This window comes from Anolis carolinensis, chromosome 2 (assembly GCF_035594765.1).
Source record: "Anolis carolinensis isolate JA03-04 chromosome 2, rAnoCar3.1.pri, whole genome shotgun sequence".
Taxonomy (NCBI): Eukaryota; Metazoa; Chordata; class Lepidosauria; order Squamata; family Dactyloidae; genus Anolis; species Anolis carolinensis.
In genome coordinates, this window is record NC_085842.1 from 492,482 (window position 1) to 512,633 (window position 20,152).

Consider the following 20,152-nt stretch of genomic DNA (forward strand, 5'->3'; position numbering starts at 1 on the left):
TTGACATTACTGGATTCTTTGTATCTTTCAGGTGACTTTAATACAATATTGTCATGACTTTCTCAATTACTGCATTATATGGTTTCTTAATCTAACTTGAACACAGTTCTGACATGACGTGAATTTCTGTGCTCCTTTTAGCTTCCTACACTTCCTTCCAGTGCTTCACCAACTGACAAAATCTAACTGACAAAAATAACTGCCATTTCCAGGCTAAGCTCGGCCCCCTTAGAATCTTAAAGTTAACAGGGCAGCAGGTGATGTTCTTCCTCCTGGTGGCACATATTTACCACTGTCTCCCCCCCCCCCCCCCCACAAGTTTCAGAACATTTAGCTCATTCACTGATTTTGAGGAATTTAAAAAAGTTTTTATGAACAACTTAAAACAGCAAGAGCGATCTCTTGAATTTCTATTTTCAGTGATACAACATAACCAGGGCATCATTCCCACCAAGTTCCATAAATATTTGTACATCCCTGATTTTTAGGGTATTTTAACCAACTTAAATTTAACAGTACTATTTCCTTGGAAGACCCCAAATGCCATCCATTCCAACTGCTAGGCTGAGTACCTTTATTTATTTATTTATTTATTTACAGTATTTATATTTCGCCCTTCTTTCTCACCCCGAAGGGGACTCAGGGCGGATTACAATGAACACATATATGGCAAACATTCAATGCCAACAGACAAACAACATTCAGTTTTAGACAGACACAGAGGCATTTTAACATCTTTCCAGCTTCACGATTCCGGCCACAGGGGGAGCTGTTGCTTCACCGTCCATTGGTGGCTGTTCTTCCTCATTCTTTTCCTCGTGAGCAGTTTTATGGTGTTGTAGATTAGTTAAATTAGCCTCCCGCATAAAGCGTACCTAAATTTTCCCTACTTGACAGATGCAACTGTCTTTCTACACTGTGCTTCTGCATCCCAATCTCTGTTTTTGTGGTCTCAGTGTAGAAGTTAATATTTTTCTTTTTCTCTCTCTTTGCATTTGTTCTGCCTGAGGTTACATACCTTTGTGGTATAGGTCTTGTAATAATACAATATGTCTGTGGCCTAATGTGCTCTCAATGTCTCCAGGTGTGATGCCTCATGGGCCTTGTAGTCCTGCTCATAGTGCAATCGTGACAGATGAAGACGAAAACATGGGTTTTTCACCGGTTCAACAAGAGCCGGAATCTTTCCAGCTGCCGGATGTTTTCGCCCAAGAACCCAGTAAAACAGACCTTGGGCATTCCTCACCCCCGTTCCCTAGGAGACAGTCCTATTCTGCAGACAGGGGAGTGAGAGAACAGACTCGCAGGAGCTTACGGATTGCAGCTAAACAACAGGCTGATTAGCCATGCTTCCCTTGGGAAATTCTAAGGAGTTTCACATCTGGACAAAATTGGGTTTCGTTTCCCGTTCTCTAGGGAAAGAGGTCGTTGGCGGGAAAACGAGACCCTAATATAGGTGCCTGGCACGTTAGAATTGTTGCGGAGTCAACAGAGCAGCTCCAGAAGCAACTTCGTGTTTCCAGCCTTGTGTGGACTTCGCAAAGTCCGCAACCCCAGTTCCTTGCCTTCCGGATCAAGTATTCAAGATTTGTCTAGCCTTGTTTTTAGCCACGGACCTTGTTCTTAGAATCTCTGTTTCGCCTTGTTCCTAGTCACGGACCTTTTTTAAAAAAATATTTTTTATTGTTATTATTGAAAAAAAGTTACAATTATATAAACATGTTCTATACATTTCCCCCTCTTTTATTTACATCCACCCCTGTGCTCCCCTTCCCCAGAGCCATCTCTTCTTCTGTAGTCCCACCAAAAGTTCAATTCTTCATTTGGAGGTAAATTCCCATCTTCTTTTTCCAATAATTTTTCTAGAAATTTTCTCCAAATACTTTCAAAATCATTTTTTTTCCATAATCCCTTCTTTACTTTTAAATTTGATGTTAGCTTGTCATTCAGTGCCATTCGCCAAACTTCTTTATACCATTCACGGACCTTGTTTAAAGATTCAAGTTTGTTTCCAGCCTTGTTCTCAAGCTACCTTGGACTTCAAAGACTCTGGGCATTTTCCCCACACTATTGCTTGGCAATAGTGTGTGTTTCGGTTATTGGATTAAAAACTTTGAACTCTAATATCATTTATTGGACAATACATTTTTGGACTATATTTGACCTCATTTGATAGGTCTGCTTCTGAACTATACTCTTCACTTGTTTTTATTACTTTTATATATTTACTTAATAAAGATATTAGATAGATATTGGTCTCTGCGTCAGGTTCTTGGTGCTCCGTTGCCTCGGGCGTGACACCAGGTGCCTTGCTTTAGAAATGTTGGACAGGGATCATGCTGCAGGGATAGAGACGATCAGGAAAATGCTTTCCAACCTTAGCCCCTTTCTGTGGTGACCATACTGTTAGAGGTCTTCATTTACAAAGGTTGGATTAGAAGCTTAACCAATTGTAGAGCAAGAAATCTCATTCACAGAATCTTGGGCCACAATCCCCTTTGTATCTGAGCAGGGATTTCTCTTTGTTTGGCAATTGGCTCTCTGAGTTGGGCTAGTCATTTCCCCTTCTTCTCCTGCATTTGCTACAGCACTAGGCTATTGTTTTTCATGTCCAGTGAGATCTTTCTTTGCTCCACTCCTGATGAGATTTTCCTCTCATTTGTCTGGCAGGTAACCTCTGAATGTACCTTCTGAAGAACACTTTGCCCCTTTTTAGGACTGAAATGAAAGTACACAGCACTGACAAGAACAAGAAATAAGTTGGAGAAATTATATTTCAACTACATGCCTGTGTATTCAAGGAGGAAAGGAATGATTGTGCTGTAAGAAGAGGGGCTTGGTAAAGAGGAAAGAAGACTACAGCAATCAATACAAAGACTCAAAAGAGGAAATCTCATCCTGTTCTGGAGTACATAATTGTCAACTTCTGGCATAATATTTGAATCATAAATATAAAAGAATGGAAAATCTTGATTCCTTGTCAAAATCACACACAGGGGTGAAGCTACATAATTGTATGGACTGTGGGAAATGTTTCATTGGGAGGAGCTCCCTTAATAAACATCAACAAACTCACACTGGGAAGAAGCCACATAAATGCATGGAATGTGGAAAGATCTTCACTCGGAGTGCACATCTGAATATCCATCAAAGGACCCACACAGGGGAGAAGCCACATAAATGTGTGGAATGTGGAAAGAGCTTCAGTGAGAGTGGAAAGCTGCGTATCCATCAAAGGACCCACACAGGGGACAAGCCACATAAATGCATGGACTGTGGAAAGAGCTTCAGTGATGGTGTGAATCTCCGTACCCATCAAAGGACCCACACAGGGGAGAAGCCACATAAATGCATGAAATGTGGAAAGAGCTTCAGGCAAAGTTCGACTCTGCGTATCCATCAAAGGACCCACACAGGGGAGAAGCCACATAAATGCATGGAATGTGGAAAGAGCTTCAGGCACAGTTCGACTCTGCGTATCCATCAAAGGACCCACACAGGGGAGAAGCCACATAAATGTATGGAATGTGGAAAGAGCTTTAGTCACAGTGTGAGTCTGCGTTCCCATCAAAGGACCCACACTGGGGAGAAGCCACATAAATGCATGGAATGTGGAAAAAGCTTCAGTGAGAGTGGAAGTCTGCGTATCCATCAAAGGATACACACAGGGGAGAAGCCACATAAATGTAAATCATGTGGAAAGAGCTTCAGTCGGAGTGGACAACTGCGTCTCCATCACAGGACGCACATATAACTGAATGGAATGTGGAAAAAGCTTCAGTCAGAGTGCACATCTACATAAGCCACATAAATGCATGGACTGTGGAAAGAGCTGCACACAAGGTTTAGCATGCATTACACATCAAAGAACTCACACACAGCTAGGGGACCCCTGCCTGTATGTTTCCTAGTAGAATTTCCCCACTCAAAGGTGCCAGTCAGAAAAAAATGAGAATGGGCAGACAGATGAAGTCCACCACCTTGGTCTGCATCTATCGTGTACAGCACTTTCTGTGGTCTGGCTTGACTGATCCTGGGGCAGGTCTCTCACAGAGGAGGATTTTTCTCAGTATTGCAGCCAGCTTGGAAGGGGTTAACATGACCTTTTCCTCAAAAAAAAAAAAAGCAGCGCAGGCTTTTGGGATGATTTGTGAAATGAGCAGCAGCTGAGATCTCATGAGAAAAGGGTTCTGGAAAAGAATATCTCTTTTGTAACATATAACGTCATGCATCTGGCCCTGGATCTTGGCTCTGCTGCCCCTTGGATAGAATTCTGGACTCTGGCCTTGTTCCTATAATCCTGTTCTGGACTCTATTGTACCCTGAATTGTTTACTTTAAATTCTGGACTGACTTCTTGGCTTGATTGATGGACTTGGTCTTCTTTATTTATTTATTTCCGGTATTTCTACCCCGCCCTTCTCCCCAGGGGGACTCAGGGCGGCTTACAAATTGGCAACACAGTGCCATCACATCAACAATACAAAAGGCATTAAAAACTAAAAACATTTAAAACATCATAAAAACCAATATACAATAATAAAACATTACCATGCACCGAGGTAATGTCCTTTTCGTTCACTAGACCTTGTTAATCCAGAATCTTAAAAACCGACCGTGTCAAGCTCGAAAGTTCATTCATTGAACGCTTGCGCACATAGCCATGTCTTTAGTTTTTTTTTCTGAACCCTAGAAGGGAAGGAGCCTGCCGGATGTCACTGGGGAGGGAGTTCCACAGCCGAGGAGCCACCACCGAGAAGGCCCCATCTCTCGTCCCCACCAGCCGCGCTTGCGAGGCAGCTGGGATGGAGAGCAGGGCCTCCCCAGATGATCTTAAAGTTCTTATGGGCTCATAGGAGGACTTCAGTTTGTATACCTGCCTCTCTGGCTTGACTTTTGAATTCTGACTTCGGTTTGTACTCTTGCATTCTTGGTTGTTTCTTTGTTGTTGTTGTTGTTATTTTATGAACTGTGGTGACTGCATTCCTGACATCTGATTATTGGACTGCTCCTTGGCAAATATTTGTTTTATTTGTAAATTACGTGGTCATACTTTTAATTGCATGCCGCTTTGGGTCTCCTTCGGGAGAGATAAAACGGGGTCTATGTAAACATAATAATAGTAATGCCTGCATAGAGTAAACCCCCTGTAGTAATTGAGACTGTTCAGTCATTACCATTAGCAAAGGGTCCTTTAGCATACATAGCATCTCTCCCAAATTGCACGGATGAAGATGCTTGAATCTGTTGAAATAGGCAAATCTTCTAAGTTGATGAAATATTTCTCTAACTACAAACAAGATTGGGACCTACTAATTTATTAGCTATAATAATGAGGGGGCATTTGTTTATTGTGGGTTTTAGGAATTAGTTTCATATAATTAGAAATGGAAGAGTAAATATAGAACAGCATTTAAAGTGAGTAAATAGAGATACAAATCAGCATGCAGTGAGAGTTTTGTAGTTTCATTTTTCTATTAGTTTTGTTCTTATTATGTAGGTATTTGTCCTTGAGTTTTTAATGTTTGTTTTTTAATGTTTTTTATCTTTGGCATTTTTTTAAATGCCAAAATTGTAATTTGTATAAAAATTATTGGAACAGTCTATTAAGAGGACAGAAATGGGGGAAGTTAGTAAGAATTTAAAAGCCGGAAAGCTCCAGGTATGGATGGACTGGGAAAAGAATATCATAAAAGTCTTAGAGAAATATTGCCTCCAAAATTATTAGAATTGCATATTGGAATAATGAAAGCAGAGAAAATACCAGAATCCTGGAGAAAGTAATTAATAATATTAATATGAAAGCCTGATAAAGATTTAACAGACGCAGGGTCGTACAGGCCCGTATCATTAGTTAATCAGGATGCAAAGGTATTATCAGCTGTAATAGCCAATAGAATGAATAAATGCATGTACAAATATATATAAAAAGATCAATGTGGCTTTGTAAAAGGAAGACAAATGTGACATTTGATAGGGAGAGTATTAAACAAAATATGTGTGTCTCGAGAGAGGAAGTTAAAAGTGGGGATACTAGCATGAGATATATTTAAAGCTTTTGATTGTGTGGAATGGCAGATATTAAGCAAGATTATGAATAAATTTGGAATGGGAAGTGGAATAAAAGGATGATTAGAACAATATTATTCAAACAGTTCAGCAGTAGTAGCAATTAACAACGAGGTGACAAAAGAAATAATAGTCACAAGGGGAACAAAACATGGGTGCCCTCTTTCGCCAATTCTGTTTTCTATGGTGGTAGAATTTTCTATGGTAAATAAGAATTTAGAAGGTGTAGGAATAAAGGAAAAGCAGAACGAGAACTTATTTGCTGATGACACGTTATTTATTTAAAATATGGTAGGTAAACTGGATAGAAATGAAAGGGGTGATTTGGGAACTAACCCCAATCACTGAAAATTACCCGAGTTCGCCAAGCCGCTATGAGACCATTAAAGAGCCCAAAATTCGTTGAGGACAAAACACCTTTATTGGTAGCTACCGGCAGACAGAGTCACACAGCAGTGTGTGGCTGGCAAAAGCTGTCGGCCAAGAGTGTTCCCACCTCGGCCAATTTATAGGGCAGTTGTTTATCACATTTTAGTTCCTCTTTCTGGACTGGAATTTACTGGAAATCCCCCAGATCAGTTTGTGGTGAGCTAGAGTTTCCTGCGTTGTCAACAAGTCCAGGATGTTCTAACCGCAAGGTTTCAGCAGGTGCAAGCATAACATATGTAACGTATATATGTTGCATACAATTCTCGGAATTACCCTAACCGCAAGTACAACCGAAACTGATTATTGCTAAACTTAGACACATGCTGCAAAAACAGCAAGTTGCAATTCTTTATAATTTAGAGGGGAGACTGATCCTCCATTTCAAAGCAGACAGGCAATTCTAAAATGGAGTCACTTTGGGCTAAGTGACCCCTTCATTCCCCCGTTTTTCTTGTAACCAAGGAAGACATTTTCTTGGTTACACAGGCAATTTCACCTTCCCAATTACAGTGGGGTGGTGTCTTGCTCCATGGTGTTTAACTGCATATACATGACACGTTGAACTTCCCTGTGCTGACTGAAGGTGGCAGTGATCAGTCTCGCCATCATGTTTCTTAAGCATGACATAATACAAGGCAAAAAGAGCAAAGCAAGAAGTATAATTAGCAAAATTATAAACAATACTTTGATGAGGTCTCGTAACCAATTAAGATTCGGGAGCCAGCCAAAAAGCCAATCCATCCAGCCGGTTCCCTTGGGGGTGTAAGTAGCCCTTATGGTGGAGACAACGTTGTTGATTTTGGCCACATCAGATTCAATAAGCCCAGACTCATTGACATAATGGCAACAAGTTGTGTTCAGCCATACACATAAGCCACCCTCTGCTGCCAGAAGGTAATCTAATGCCATCTTGTGTTGCATAAGGACTCCTGCTAATGAGTCAATTTCAGTCTGGAGTGCCTTCATGCCTATAACGGTTTGATTGGCCAAAATTTCCAGCTGTGCGGAAAGCCTCCTTAGTTGTTTGACATTTAGGGCAACTCCCACCCAAGGGAACAGGATTGCTCCAAATCTTTCTCCCTCTGTTAGGTATGTATTCTCAGGATCATAGCCACGTTTTTCATCATAGGATCTCTTAGGCCTGTTCCACCGGTCAGCTGCTTCCAATGCATGCAGGGGCTGCTCTCGCGGGTGTATCCCAATATTAGTGGGGATTAGGGTACCAATGGTGCAGGTACCAACCCATAGTGGGGGTAAGACTTTACCTCCCCACTTTCCACATATCCAGAAGTATCCCGGAGGCAATCCTCCCATTGCATGGTTATCAAGCAGTATACCGGGCCTTGGCCTTCCAGGAATTTGGTATTCCATTGGGAAGTTTCCTTGTGTCCGGAGCAGATCTTGCCGCGGTGGGGGTGCGGCTCTCACCACTGGTGATCGTGGTGAAGAAACAGCACCACCCACAGGCGGTTGTGGTGGAGCCGCCGCTCCCGCCTCAGGTGGTTGAGTTGCTGCCCGAGGCAGCTCCGACCCGGGCTTAACCACATATATTTTGGGGGGAGTGTTAACTTTCCCATTACGTGCCAGACGAGAGGGCGGTTTCTTGTCACCCCCCTCTGGTGAGGCCGCTTGCCTTTTTAATCTCTGCAGGTGACCATCTCGTTGTGGCTGTGGCTGTTCAACTCCAAAGTGTATGTTGTCATAATACACAGGGAGAGTGAGATTACAACGGGGGTAATCTCCTACTTTTATGAGTTTGGCTTGGGGGAAGTTCTTATGATCAACTTCTGAAATCCCTTCCTCTGACCGTGTCAGACAGGCTGATGCATCTGGTGCAGAATCATCAAGGGCCAATAAAAATTGAGCCGAATCAGTCAACCCCTCTTCACTTGCATATGTCCAAGGGGTAAACAATTTCCATCCAGATACATCCAGCAGTGGCCCTGCTTTCATGACCCAGCCCTCATATTGAGAGTGAGGGCTATGGGCACAAATCCAGCAGTCTGCGACCTCTGCTTCTTTGGCTATTTCTTTAATTAATTGGTGGAACATGTTCTTGTCCCAACCCATCTGAGTCTGCACCAATGGCATCATTATCAATATCAATAAGTATAATTGTGTCCTCATTGTCACAGTGGTGTTTGTCCTTAATATCACAAAATTTCAGCCAACACAGAAACAAAATACAACCCACACAGGAACCCCCAATTCCCCACACCCAAAACCAAGTGTCCATTCGGTCTTTTGGGACACTCTCGGAAGTGTACCCTCCTTCCTTCTTCAAGGCGGTTCTTGGTAACCTGACCTCTGGGGCTAGCTCTAGGTAGCTTCGGGCCCCTCCTCTTCAGGGCAGCTCTTGGTAGCTTGACCCTTAGGGCGTGTGAGTGTGAATTTCAGTGGATTGTCCTTGTGTAGGTTTACCTTCCAGAAATCAGGATCTTTGGTGGTATAGTCCTTCTTGACACGAGTGTAATGTACCCACGGCTTTACACCCTTCAACTTCACAGCAGTAGGGGTTGTAAGCAACACCTCCAGTGGTCCCTTCCACCTTGGGCCGAGGGGATCGCACTTCCAATCTTTCAGCCAAACAAAATCTCCTGGTGAGAAAGAATGTAACGCAGTAACGGGAAAAGGGTAACGCAGCATGCCAGTATATTTATACAGTTTGTTCAACACTGTACCCAAAGCTTGGACCTCTTTTATCAATTCTTGTTTTCCTAATTCATGTATGTCTCCTTGCAGAGGTCTAATTTTCAGAGGGGGTCTTCCATACAACAATTCATAAGGTGACAAACCCAGGACCCTGGTGGGGGTGCATCTGACCTTTAGTAATGCCATTGGCAATATTTGAACCCATGTCATCCCAGTCTCTTGACACATCTTTGAGATTGTTCCTTTCAAGGTCCTATTCATCCTTTCCACTTTCCCCGAAGATTGGGGCCGGTATGCACAATGCAATTTCCAAGCGGTTCCTAACAACTGGGCTAGGCACCCTAGGACCTGGTGGACAAAGGCCGGGCCGTTGTCACTCCCAATGTGTAAAGGTATTCCGTATCTAGGGATTATGTCCCTCATCATGGCACGGCTGACCTCTACAGCCTTCTCAGAGGTGGTAGGATATGCTTCCACCCACCCTGAGAATGTGCATACCATCACCAACATGTAATGAAATCTTTGGACTTTTGGCATTTCAGTGAAATCAACCACTAGAGACTCAAAGGGTGTCGTTCCCAAATACTGAACTCCAGGTGGGAGCAATGGCCCCATCCTGGGATTGTTCTTAGCACAAATTTCACATCTTAGAGCAGCGGTTCTGGCCAGGGCATGCAAGCCGTCCACCCAGATTTGCCGTTCCAAGAGTGAAGCCATTCCTGTCGCACCTAAATGGGTTTGTCTATGAACCTCCTTCACCAATCCCCATCCCAAAGCTTTTGGGACGAAGATTTTCCCATTGGGCAATATGAGAATATTACCCTTCCATTCTGCCCCTTCTGCTAGGGCCCACTCCTTCTCTTGTGCAGAGTAAGTCATGGACTCTACTGTGGGTGTGACATCCAATTGCAAAACTGATTCCTCTGATGTACTTTCATCTGCTGCTTTCCTAGCCTGTTGATCTGCCAGGCGATTTCCTTGTGTTACCTGATCCTCACCGTACTGATGTCCCTTGCAATGCATGACTGCTACCTCCTTTGGTTCCCAAACTGCATCTAAAAGCTGTAAAATCTCTGTTGCATTCTTGATTTGTTGTCCAGCAGAGGTCAGCAGTCCTCTTTCCTTGTAGATGGCACCGTGGGCATGCAAAGTGGTGAAGGCATATTTCGAGTCAGTATAAATATTGACTCTTTTTCCTTTAGCCAATTGGAGGGCCCTGGTCAGAGCAATCAACTCGGCCCGCTGTGCGGAAGTCCCCGGAGGCAACCCCTTTGCCTCTAGGGTCTCCCCATTGCTATTCACCACTGCATACCCCGCCTTCCTTTCGGAACCAACCACACGACTTGACCCATCTGTGAAAAGCACCCATTCTGGAACCTGAAGAGGCAAGTCTTTGAGATCTGGCCTACTTGAATACACTTCATCCATCACTTCTAAACAATCATGCTGCATCAATTCTCCTTCTTCCACTGGCAACAAGGTAGCTGGGTTTAAAGTGGCACATACTGACAATTTAACCTGTGGATTGTCCACCAACATGCTTTCATACTTGAGCATTCGGCTATTGGTGAGCCAATGGTGTCCCCTGTGTTCCATTAAAGTCACTACTGCATGGGGACACTTTAAAATCACAGGCTGCCCTAAGGTCAGCTTGTTTGCCTCTTCCACTAGAACTGCAGCAGCCGCTACAGCTCTCAAGCATGGGGGCCATCCACAGGCCACATTGTCCAGTTGTTTAGACAGATAAGCCACTGGCCGGGGCCAATCGCCTACCAACTGAGTCAATACTCCCACAGCCACTCCTTTCCGTTCTCCTACATACAGGTAGAAAGTTTTGTCCAAATCAGGCAACCCCAAAGCTGGGGCAGACATCAAGGCTTTCTTCAATTGCTCAAATGCATCCTGCTGTTCTGTTCCCCACACCAAGGGGTCTCCTGACTTCCCTTTCGTGGCCTCATGGAGGGGTTTGGCATATAGTCCGAAATTCGGAATCCATATACGACAAAACCCTGCTGCTCCCAGGAATTCTCTGACCTGTTTCCGAGTTCGGGGGGTAGGGATGGAGCAGATGGCTTCCTTGCGCTCCACCTCTAGCCTCCGAACACCTTTGGCCAGACGAAAACCCAAATACTTCACTTCCTGCTGAACCAGCTGAGCCTTTTTCTTTGAGACTTTGTAACCTTTCTCTGCCAAGAACTGCAACAAGGTCTGAGTTCCCTCTAAACATTCCTCTCTACTATCTGCACAGAGAAGAATGTCGTCTACATATTGGAGAATGGTCCATCCTTTATCATTCTTGACCATTGGCAGCAAGTCCTGCGCCAGGGCTTGTCCGAAAATGGTCGGGGAATTACAAAACCCTTGCGGCAATCTTGACCAAACGAGTTGACCTTTGGCCCCTGTCCCAGGATCCTCCTTTTGAAAGGCAAAAATCTTCTGGCTTTCTTCAGCCAGTCTGATGCAAAAGAATGCATCTTTAAGGTCCAGGACAGTAAACCATTGGTGATGGGGTGGAATAAGGCTAAGCAGTGTGTATGGGTTTGGAACTACCGGGTGAAGAGGGACTACTAATTTATTTACAGCCCTCAAATCTTGGACAGGGCGATAAGACCCATCCGGCTTCCTGATTGGCAACAAGGGTGTGTTCCATGGAGACTGGCAAGGAACCAGTATTCCGTATCTCTCCAACCTCTCCAAATAGGCGGCGATTCCAACAATCGCCTCCCGAGGGAGCCGATACTGTCGGATTGCCACCGGATTGGCGAAGGGCTTTAATTCAATTATGACTGGTGGAACATCCTTTGCCAACCCCGGAGGGTTATCTTCTGCCCATACCTCTGGGACATTGAATGCTTCCCAGTCGGTTCTTTCTTCCAATACAGAATACAATCTCCACTCTTCCTCCATAGGTAGTTCCAAAGCCATTTTCAACTGCTGTTCTACCAGTTGCCTATCCGGACCTGTCCTGAAGCCTGCCAACATTGAACCATCTTCTTCAAAAAGCAGAGCAGCTCGCATTTTGCACAAAAGGTCTCTTCCCATTAGAGGCACTGGACACTCAGGCATATAAATGAACCTATGCCTGACCAGATGCCTCCCTAGCAAACATTCTCTTTCAGCCAACAAGGGACAAGCTTTTCGTTTTCCTGTTGCTGCTACAATATTTACATCTTCTCCAGTTGGGTGAGACACAGCCGTGTTCACCACAGACTTAGAAGCCCCGGAATCAAGCATAAACTCAACGGATTGATTTCCAACTTTCATATCGACCATTGGCTCCCCTGGTTCAATCCTAACCACTCCATGGCTACCCGGGGATCCGGGAGCCGGTCTGTCCTATTGCTCATACTCATCCTCCTCCCTCACGGAGGCCAATCCATGCACATCTAACGCGGGGTCTACCAATCCAGCTGCAACCGGAGCCCATCTGGGCTGGCCGGCAGCCCCACGGTTCTGCCTTTTCCCTTTCCAGTTTCCATTCTGCACTTTTCTATTCTGTCCTTTCTCAAGATCCACTTTGCAATCAGCTGCCCAATGCCCATGCTTGTGGCACCTTGCACATTCATTCTTTCCCAGTGGCTTGCCCCCTGGTCCTTTCTTTCCTTGTTCTCTCCCTTTCCAGCCTGATCCTCTGGGTCTTTGCGGCTGTCCCCCTTGGAACACAGCAGCTATGACCTTGGCCCTGCGAGCCACCGCTGTTTCATCTTTCTTTGCCTGTACAACCTCACGAGACAAGTAAACCTGATTTGCAATCTCCAAAATCCTTTCCAAAGTCAAATGGGCCAAACCAGCATCCTTCTGTAACTTTCTCCGTATGTCTGGGCTACACTGGCTTGAGAAAACACTTTTCAACACTATCTTCCCTGCAGCCTGATCCCTCTGATCATCCATGTCATAGGGAGAAAACTTCTCAAACGCTTCCCTGAGCCTTTCCAGAAATGCGACCGGGCTTTCATTCTTCTCCTGCTCCATCTGGTAAATCTTTTTCAAATTTGGGACCCTTGGAACTCCTTTCCTCAAAGCGCGCACAACCAAATTCTGATACAACCTCAGAGCATCCTTACCAAGGCCACGTGGTTCATTCAAATCCCAATGTGGGTCTTCCCTCACTGGGAATACCCTTTCCTGGTACACATCCACCGCATCTATACTATGAGAGGTTGCATGTTCCTTTGCAGCCTCCTGTCTACCCACTTGCGTCAACAACACTCGTTCTTCTGCCGTCAACAAAGCCTCTAACAACTGTTTCAAATCCACCCAGCTAGGATTGTGTGTCTGAATGATACCTTCAACCAGGTTCGCCATGCCTCTCGGATCTTCTGACCAGGCGGGGCGGTTTGTGCGCCAGTTCAAAATGTCCGAAGAAGTAAAAGGAACGTGTTGAAACAGAGTCCTAGTCTCAAACCTAGGGCGCCCCTGATCATCTAGGGACAATGGCACAAGTTGCGGCACCTCCCTTATGGGGCACAATGTTGCCTCATCATCACTTGATTCACTATAACAATGGGCTTGCTTCAATTCTACCAGCTTCTGGCGAGCATCTATTTTTGCCTGCCTCTCCGTTCGCTTTATCTCTTCTGAGGGGTAGAGCGGCTGGGGGCCAGAACTCACAGCAGGCTGCTCCTGCTTGGGGGCGCTTGCCGCTGCCGTGAGGTCAAGTCCCCCCACCGCACCTCCCCTTACGTGTGATGTCAGTGGAGTATAGAGGGTAGGTATATACGGGGGAGCCGGCATGGGTTCGTCAGCCGGATTCCCTGAATCTTGATAGGGGGGAGGTTTAGCAATTTGCCTTCCCCCTCTCCTTCCCATTGGGGTGCCAATTCCCCTCTGGGAATTACCTGAGGCAAGTCCTCTATTCCCCCCAGACATCACCTCTTCAACCACCATGCATTTGCATTCTCTCAACCAATCAGGCGGTTTCCTTACAATATCATACCAAGCTGAGATGTATTTGGCCTGATCAGGGTGTACCTCACCAACAAATCTATAGACATTTGCAGTCAAAGCAAGATCGAGTGACCCTTCAGGAGGCCACTGGGGAGTGAGGGGGAATGAGGGCCATTCCACCTCACACAGCGAGCGCAACTTATTTGGCTTCATTCCTTTCTCATATGTGTATTTGGAAAACTTATCAAAATTATCTAACATGCATTGGAGAGGGGTCACCGACCCCTCTGCTCCTTTGGATTTCTTTGATTCTTTCCCACCCATTGTGGTATGTGGAGTCGACCCTGGCCGGCACCCCCAGAAGATCAATGGCCAGTAACCGGGAACGCAAGGTCTTCTCCGCCCTCCCACAAGATGCGAAAAGAAAACACAGAAATAAATTTTTCAATGGAGTATGTCCCTCGGACTGTGGTTGGATCTCCCGTGCACGTCCAGTTAATAGGGCTTGCCTCCTAGACCTGGTTGGATCTCCCTATCAGGTCTCTCCTAGAGCTCTTCCCTTTGGGTTTCTCACGTTTTCCCAAGGGCTTCTAACGGGACCCAGAACAATTTCTACAATTTAAAACTCTCCCTCCCCGCAATGCTAAACAACAGCGGTTTAAGAGATATACTTGCCTATCTGGCGTTCTGTCCCGCGGCGGCCGCCTTCCCACGAGCGATGGTTGTCTCCCAACAAGTTGGTTTTGGAGGAGAGCTCACCTTTCCTTGCCTCGGGTGTCACGTAGGGAACCGCTGGTCTTTACCTCGAGAGGCCGTGCACGTCTCAGCGCGGACCGTACGCGGCACCCCGGAAGGGGGAAGTGGCCACGCCTTGCTCCCAAGAGCAGCTCTTGAGTGGTCTACAACGGAACCTTGGCGAAGTACTAGAAATCCCAAAATTTCAAAAATCCCGGACCAGCCCCCAGAAATGAAAGGGGTGATTTGGGAACTAACCCCAATCACTGAAAATTACCCGAGTTCGCCAAGCCGCTATGAGACCATTAAAGAGCCCAAAATTCGTTGAGGACAAAACACCTTTATTGGTAGCTACCGGCAGACAGAGTCACACAGCAGTGTGTGGCTGGCAAAAGCTGTCGGCCAAGAGTGTTCCCACCTCGGCCAATTTATAGGGCAGTTGTTTATCACATTTTAGTTCCTCTTTCTGGACTGGAATTTACTGGAAATCCCCCAGATCAGTTTGTGGTGAGCTAGAGTTTCCTGCGTTGTCAACAAGTCCAGGATGTTCTAACCGCAAGGTTTCAGCAGGTGCAAGCATAACATATGTAACGTATATATGTTGCATACAATTCTCGGAATTACCCTAACCGCAAGTACAACCGAAACTGATTATTGCTAAACTTAGACACATGCTGCAAAAACAGCAAGTTGCAATTCTTTATAATTTAGAGGGGAGACTGATCCTCCATTTCAAAGCAGACAGGCAATTCTAAAATGGAGTCACTTTGGGCTAAGTGACCCCTTCAGGATAAAGGATCATTGAGAGATATTTGGGGAAACAACGGGTTTACAAGTAAATAGGAACAAATCAGAAATGATGTTATTTAATTATACAAAGAAAGAAGAAAAAAGACTTTATCAAACAGAGCAATACGGGAATGAGAATCAAGAACAAATTAAAATACCTGGGAGTAAGTATAACAAAGGACTTGAAAGAAATAGAAGAGGTAAATGTAGTAGCATTGAGGAAAGTAATTCAAAAGATTAATAGAATATGAAAATGCACATTTATCTTTGGAAAGATAGCATTCGTAAAAATGAAAATACTTCTGAGGATAAACTTCTTATTTCGAATGCTGCCATTTCAGGTTACAGAAGAAAAACTGAATACATTATTTATTTGTGACATTTCTACCCTGCCTTTCTTCACCCCAAAGGGGACTCAAGGCAGACGAATGATAAATGGCAATAAATGATAAATAAATACTGTAATGGTAGTCAAAGAAATAGACTAAATAGTTATGGCACAGATCTCAAAAAGGAGGAGTATTAGCACTTCCTCATATCAAAAAAATACCATGAAGCAAACAGACTAAGTTTGGTTATAGAAGGAATGATAAAAAGGATGTAGAATGGTTAATGATGAATTCAGGTAAAGCGGAGAAAGAAATTTGGAACATTTTTTTTTCAAATAGTTTGAGAAAAAATTAGGGAAATTAGTAACCGATGTTGAGTACTGTACTGCATTAAAAATATTGGAGAAAGTTAATAACAAGTTCAATAATAACCCCAATTACAATGGAAATGACATTTCCAAAAAAATTAAAATATATAATGGATTAAAAATTAAGGGAAAAATAAAATAGGAGATTGAATAAAGGTTGGAATGAAGAAAGAAAAGATTAGGAACATAAAAATTTGAAAGGAATAACCAGTAAAAATTATAAAATATAATTGAAAAAAGTAAAGGAAAAGTAAAGAATAAGACCCTCACAGAGATTTGGGAAGGTCTAAAGATGAAAATCAATGAAACTGAGTGCTCACAATGATGGGAAGAAAGACATTGAAAAATGTATCAATACGAGTTAGAGAAAACTATTATTAGTTGATATGGAAATGGTACCTAACACCCATAAGTATCGCAAATATAAATAAAAACTACTCAAAAATTGCTGGAGAGGATGCCAAGAATCGGGAACATAAATACATAAGTGGTGGCAGTGTCAATATATAAATAATTTCTGGGGAAAGGTATTTAGAGAGATAGAAGACACAATGAACATTAAAGTAGAAAGAAGTCTTAGCATGGCTTTATTCTCATTATATAATAATAAATATACAGATAGAAGAACGGTATCGGGAACTATGGAAACTGGCAAGAAATGATAGGTTGACATGCAAATTAAAAGTTAAAAGAGGGACATGGAAACAAAGTGATTGTGATGATGTCTGGAGAAAATGTATTGGAAGGGGATTCAAGAAGAAAGAGGGAAAATTACCTCCAGAAGAGGAAATGAAATTTTGGACAGATGATAAATAAAAGAAGTGGCTTGGGGGGAGGGAGCACGGTGGTGAGGGAAAGAAATTATGTATAAGCGTGAAAATAACAATAGATGCCAAATGTTAATGCATTGTAGATTGTATCGAAAATTATGCGGCTGCTGTAGAACAAAGGATGTATGAAAAAGTTTAAAAATTGATAAAAATATTTGTAGTTTGTATAAACATGCTTTTGTTATCTCTCTTGTCTTTGAATATAAATTATTTTTAAAAACAGATTGTGATGTAGCAGCTATAAATGCCAATGTGATTCTAGGCTGTACCAAGAGGAGGATTCTGTCTATATCCAAGGAAGTCACGGCCTCCTTTCTTCCGCTTTGGTCAGACTCACCTGGAATGACCCTGTCTCCAGGTCTCGGTCACACAATTCAAGACGGATATTGACAGGTTAGATTATCTCCAGAGACGGGATGTAGAGAAGGGCGGAGAGAGACAGCTGGGTATGTTTAACTTAGAAGAAAGAAAGAAGGGCTTCTCTCTCGGCAGGAAGGAAGGAGTAGGCCACGGAATTTGGGTGTGTGTGTGTGTGTAATAAGACCCTCTGACTGCCAGGTAGAAAGAGATGTGATAGACAGGAATGCGTGACACATACCTCCAGTGTGCAATGATACAGTTCTCAATAGACACGTGTTCACAGCACAGTAAAGGGTTAAGAATCAGAGGTGGTGATCCCAGGGCAGGCATGGGGAGACCTCCTAACTGGGGGGCCGCGTGGTGGGCCGGAGTTCTCCCCAAGCCCCTCCCTGCCCGGAGGACTGGCTGCCCAGAGAGGAAGAGCTTCTCCCTCCGGCCACACCCTCCTCCCACTTCCGCTCTTCCTTCCTCTCCGCAACACAGCAACACGCACACTCCTCTCCCCTTGGAGGCTCAGCCTGCGCACAAGAAGGGGTGTCTGGGGAAGGAAGGGGTCCCTTTGAGATGGGGGGGGGAGGCTGGGGGGCAGGTGAAGAGGGGAGATCTCCCTCCCTCCCCTTCCTCTTCCTCTTCTCTTCCGGAGGCAGAAAGTGAAGGAAAGACGGGAAACGTTGGATCCCAAAAGGGTTGGCCTATACAGTAAATCCCCCATAAGATAAGATGAAGGCTGTTATCAGGACATGACATAACACGACGGCTGTTAATGGGTTCCAGTTGGAGAAGCCAGCGGCCTCAGAGGCAGGGCCTAGCCGGCTTCTCATTGATTGGTTGTTGGGCTTGAAATGGGCCAGGGGGTGAGGGGAGGGCACAAGTCCGCCCTCTGGATTATAGGAATGTGGGGAGCCCATACAATAAGGGTTTGGAAATGGAAATGGGCAGGTTTTCCTGGTATCAGGTCCAAGTGTCGGGAACAAAGGGACTGTTTACCCTGCCCAGCACTTGCGGGGGAAGAAGGGGGACTTCCTTCCTAATTTTTTCTAATTTTCTTCCTCCCTCCCTTCTCTTCCCCTTCCTTCCTTCCTTCCTTCCTTCCTTCCTTCCTCCTTCCCTTCCCTTCCCTCTCCCTTCCCCTTCCTTCTCCCTTCTCCTCCCTCCCTCCCTTCCCTTCCCTCCTTGGATTCTTGCCATTGAGTATGTTGGGAACCGCTTTGAGTCCCGTTCAGGGTGGGAGAGATGGCAGAAAAGGGCAAGGCAGACATGAATGAATCCAGGTGTGTGTGGGGGGTGGGGTCAGTACGTTCAGCAGCTCAATGGTTTCACCCTCTGCGCCACCGGGGGCTCCAAGTGAGTAATGTGTATGTGTGTAGGTGGCGGAGGTGTCCACTTCCACAGGCAGCCTCTCGCCCCACAAACAGGCCACGTATGGAGAAGGCCAGGCATGAGAGGCCCGCCGACCTGTTCTTCAAGGCGCTTCGTGGTGATGGGAGTGCCTCTGGCCTGCAGTCTGGAACATTATCAGCAGGGAATGTTTTGCCTTCCAACAAGATGGAATAGTTGACGGAGATGAAGACGGGTTAAACACCACAGTCAAAACACCGTCCTATTGGTCAGCACAGTCTTCAAGCCCCCGACCAGAAATGCCACCCGGACCAGAGGCCTTCCCCGGATTCGGAATGGAGCAGCTCTTTCCCTCTGAACCAAAGCAGAGGATGATGGGAATTGCAGGAGAAGGGCATCTGGTACCCTCCCTCCCTCCTCAAGGACCCAAAGGCCCCAAATCTGGAAAGAACCCGAGGCCCTCGTCCTCCGGTCTCCCTCCAGGCCTTGCTCTGGGGAAGGAGGATGGGAGCTGGAGTCCACATGGGTACTTTCTCCACACTCTGCTCTTTCGGGGTGGAATAACACAGCCAGGTTGACTGCATTTTGGACCTTGGGTTAAGATCTCCCTGATGGACAGCTGTCATCCAAAGTGAATGGGAAATGTGAAATCTGTGAGGGAAATATTAATAATAAAACTTTATTTATACCCCACCACCATCTCCCCGCGGGGATTCGGGGCGGCCAAAGGGCCGAGTATTCCAAAATACAAGAGAGGAGACTGAACTGAGCAGCCAGTTCACAGGAGGTGAAGTGTTGGGGCCGCAAAAGAGCCCTTGAGCTGGGCAGGCAACGGGGAGAGCGGCATCTCTCCAGGGCCCAGAGGTTTGTTTACAGGCACAAGAAGGACATGCCTTGACAGGAGGAGGTTGGGTCTCGGCTTCTCTCCCATTCACCCTGATCTGGGATGCTGGAGACGTGGAAGGCATGGAGCTCTTGCCATTGAGTATGTTGGGAACCGCTCTGGGTCCCTTCAGGGGTGGGAGAACTGGCAGAAAAGGGCAAGACAGACATGAATGAATCCAGGTGAGGGGGGGGGATTCCCTCGGCCTCGCCAACGGGATCTCGTGGCTCCTCCCTCCTTGAGGACTGCAGGCTTGAGCAGAGTGAGGCTGGATTCCAGCCAAAGCCAGGCCAGAGAATTACCACCAGTCGTAGCCTTCCTTCCCCTCCCTCTGGGACTCCGACTCCCAGGACCCCCAGCCCTCCTGCGAGGGCCTTTGTGGAGATGGTGATGATGGGAGCTGCAGTCCAAGGGAGGCCTGAGGGTACAAAAATAAAGTAATAGTAATAACTTTATTCTTCTATCCCACCATCATCTCAGGACT

General features: G+C 45.3%; 1 protein-coding gene across 6 annotated transcripts in view; it reads left to right on the top strand.

The window, feature by feature from the left end:
- LOC134296825 (zinc finger protein 239-like) overlaps nt 1-20,152 on the top strand; it is a 143,874-nt gene that overhangs the window by 20,642 nt on the left and 103,080 nt on the right. For 3 of the 6 annotated variants that reach the window (XM_062972696.1, XM_062972695.1, XM_062972694.1), the window contains one exon: nt 2,671-6,322. The exons of the other annotated variants lie outside the window; for them this stretch is intronic. In XM_062972696.1, coding sequence (XP_062828766.1) covers nt 2,960-3,754 — 795 coding nt within the window. In that variant the 5' untranslated portion in view covers nt 2,671-2,959 and the 3' untranslated portion in view covers nt 3,755-6,322. Of the gene's footprint in view, nt 1-2,670; nt 6,323-20,152 lie in introns of those variants that run through there. 6 annotated transcript variants of the gene reach the window in all.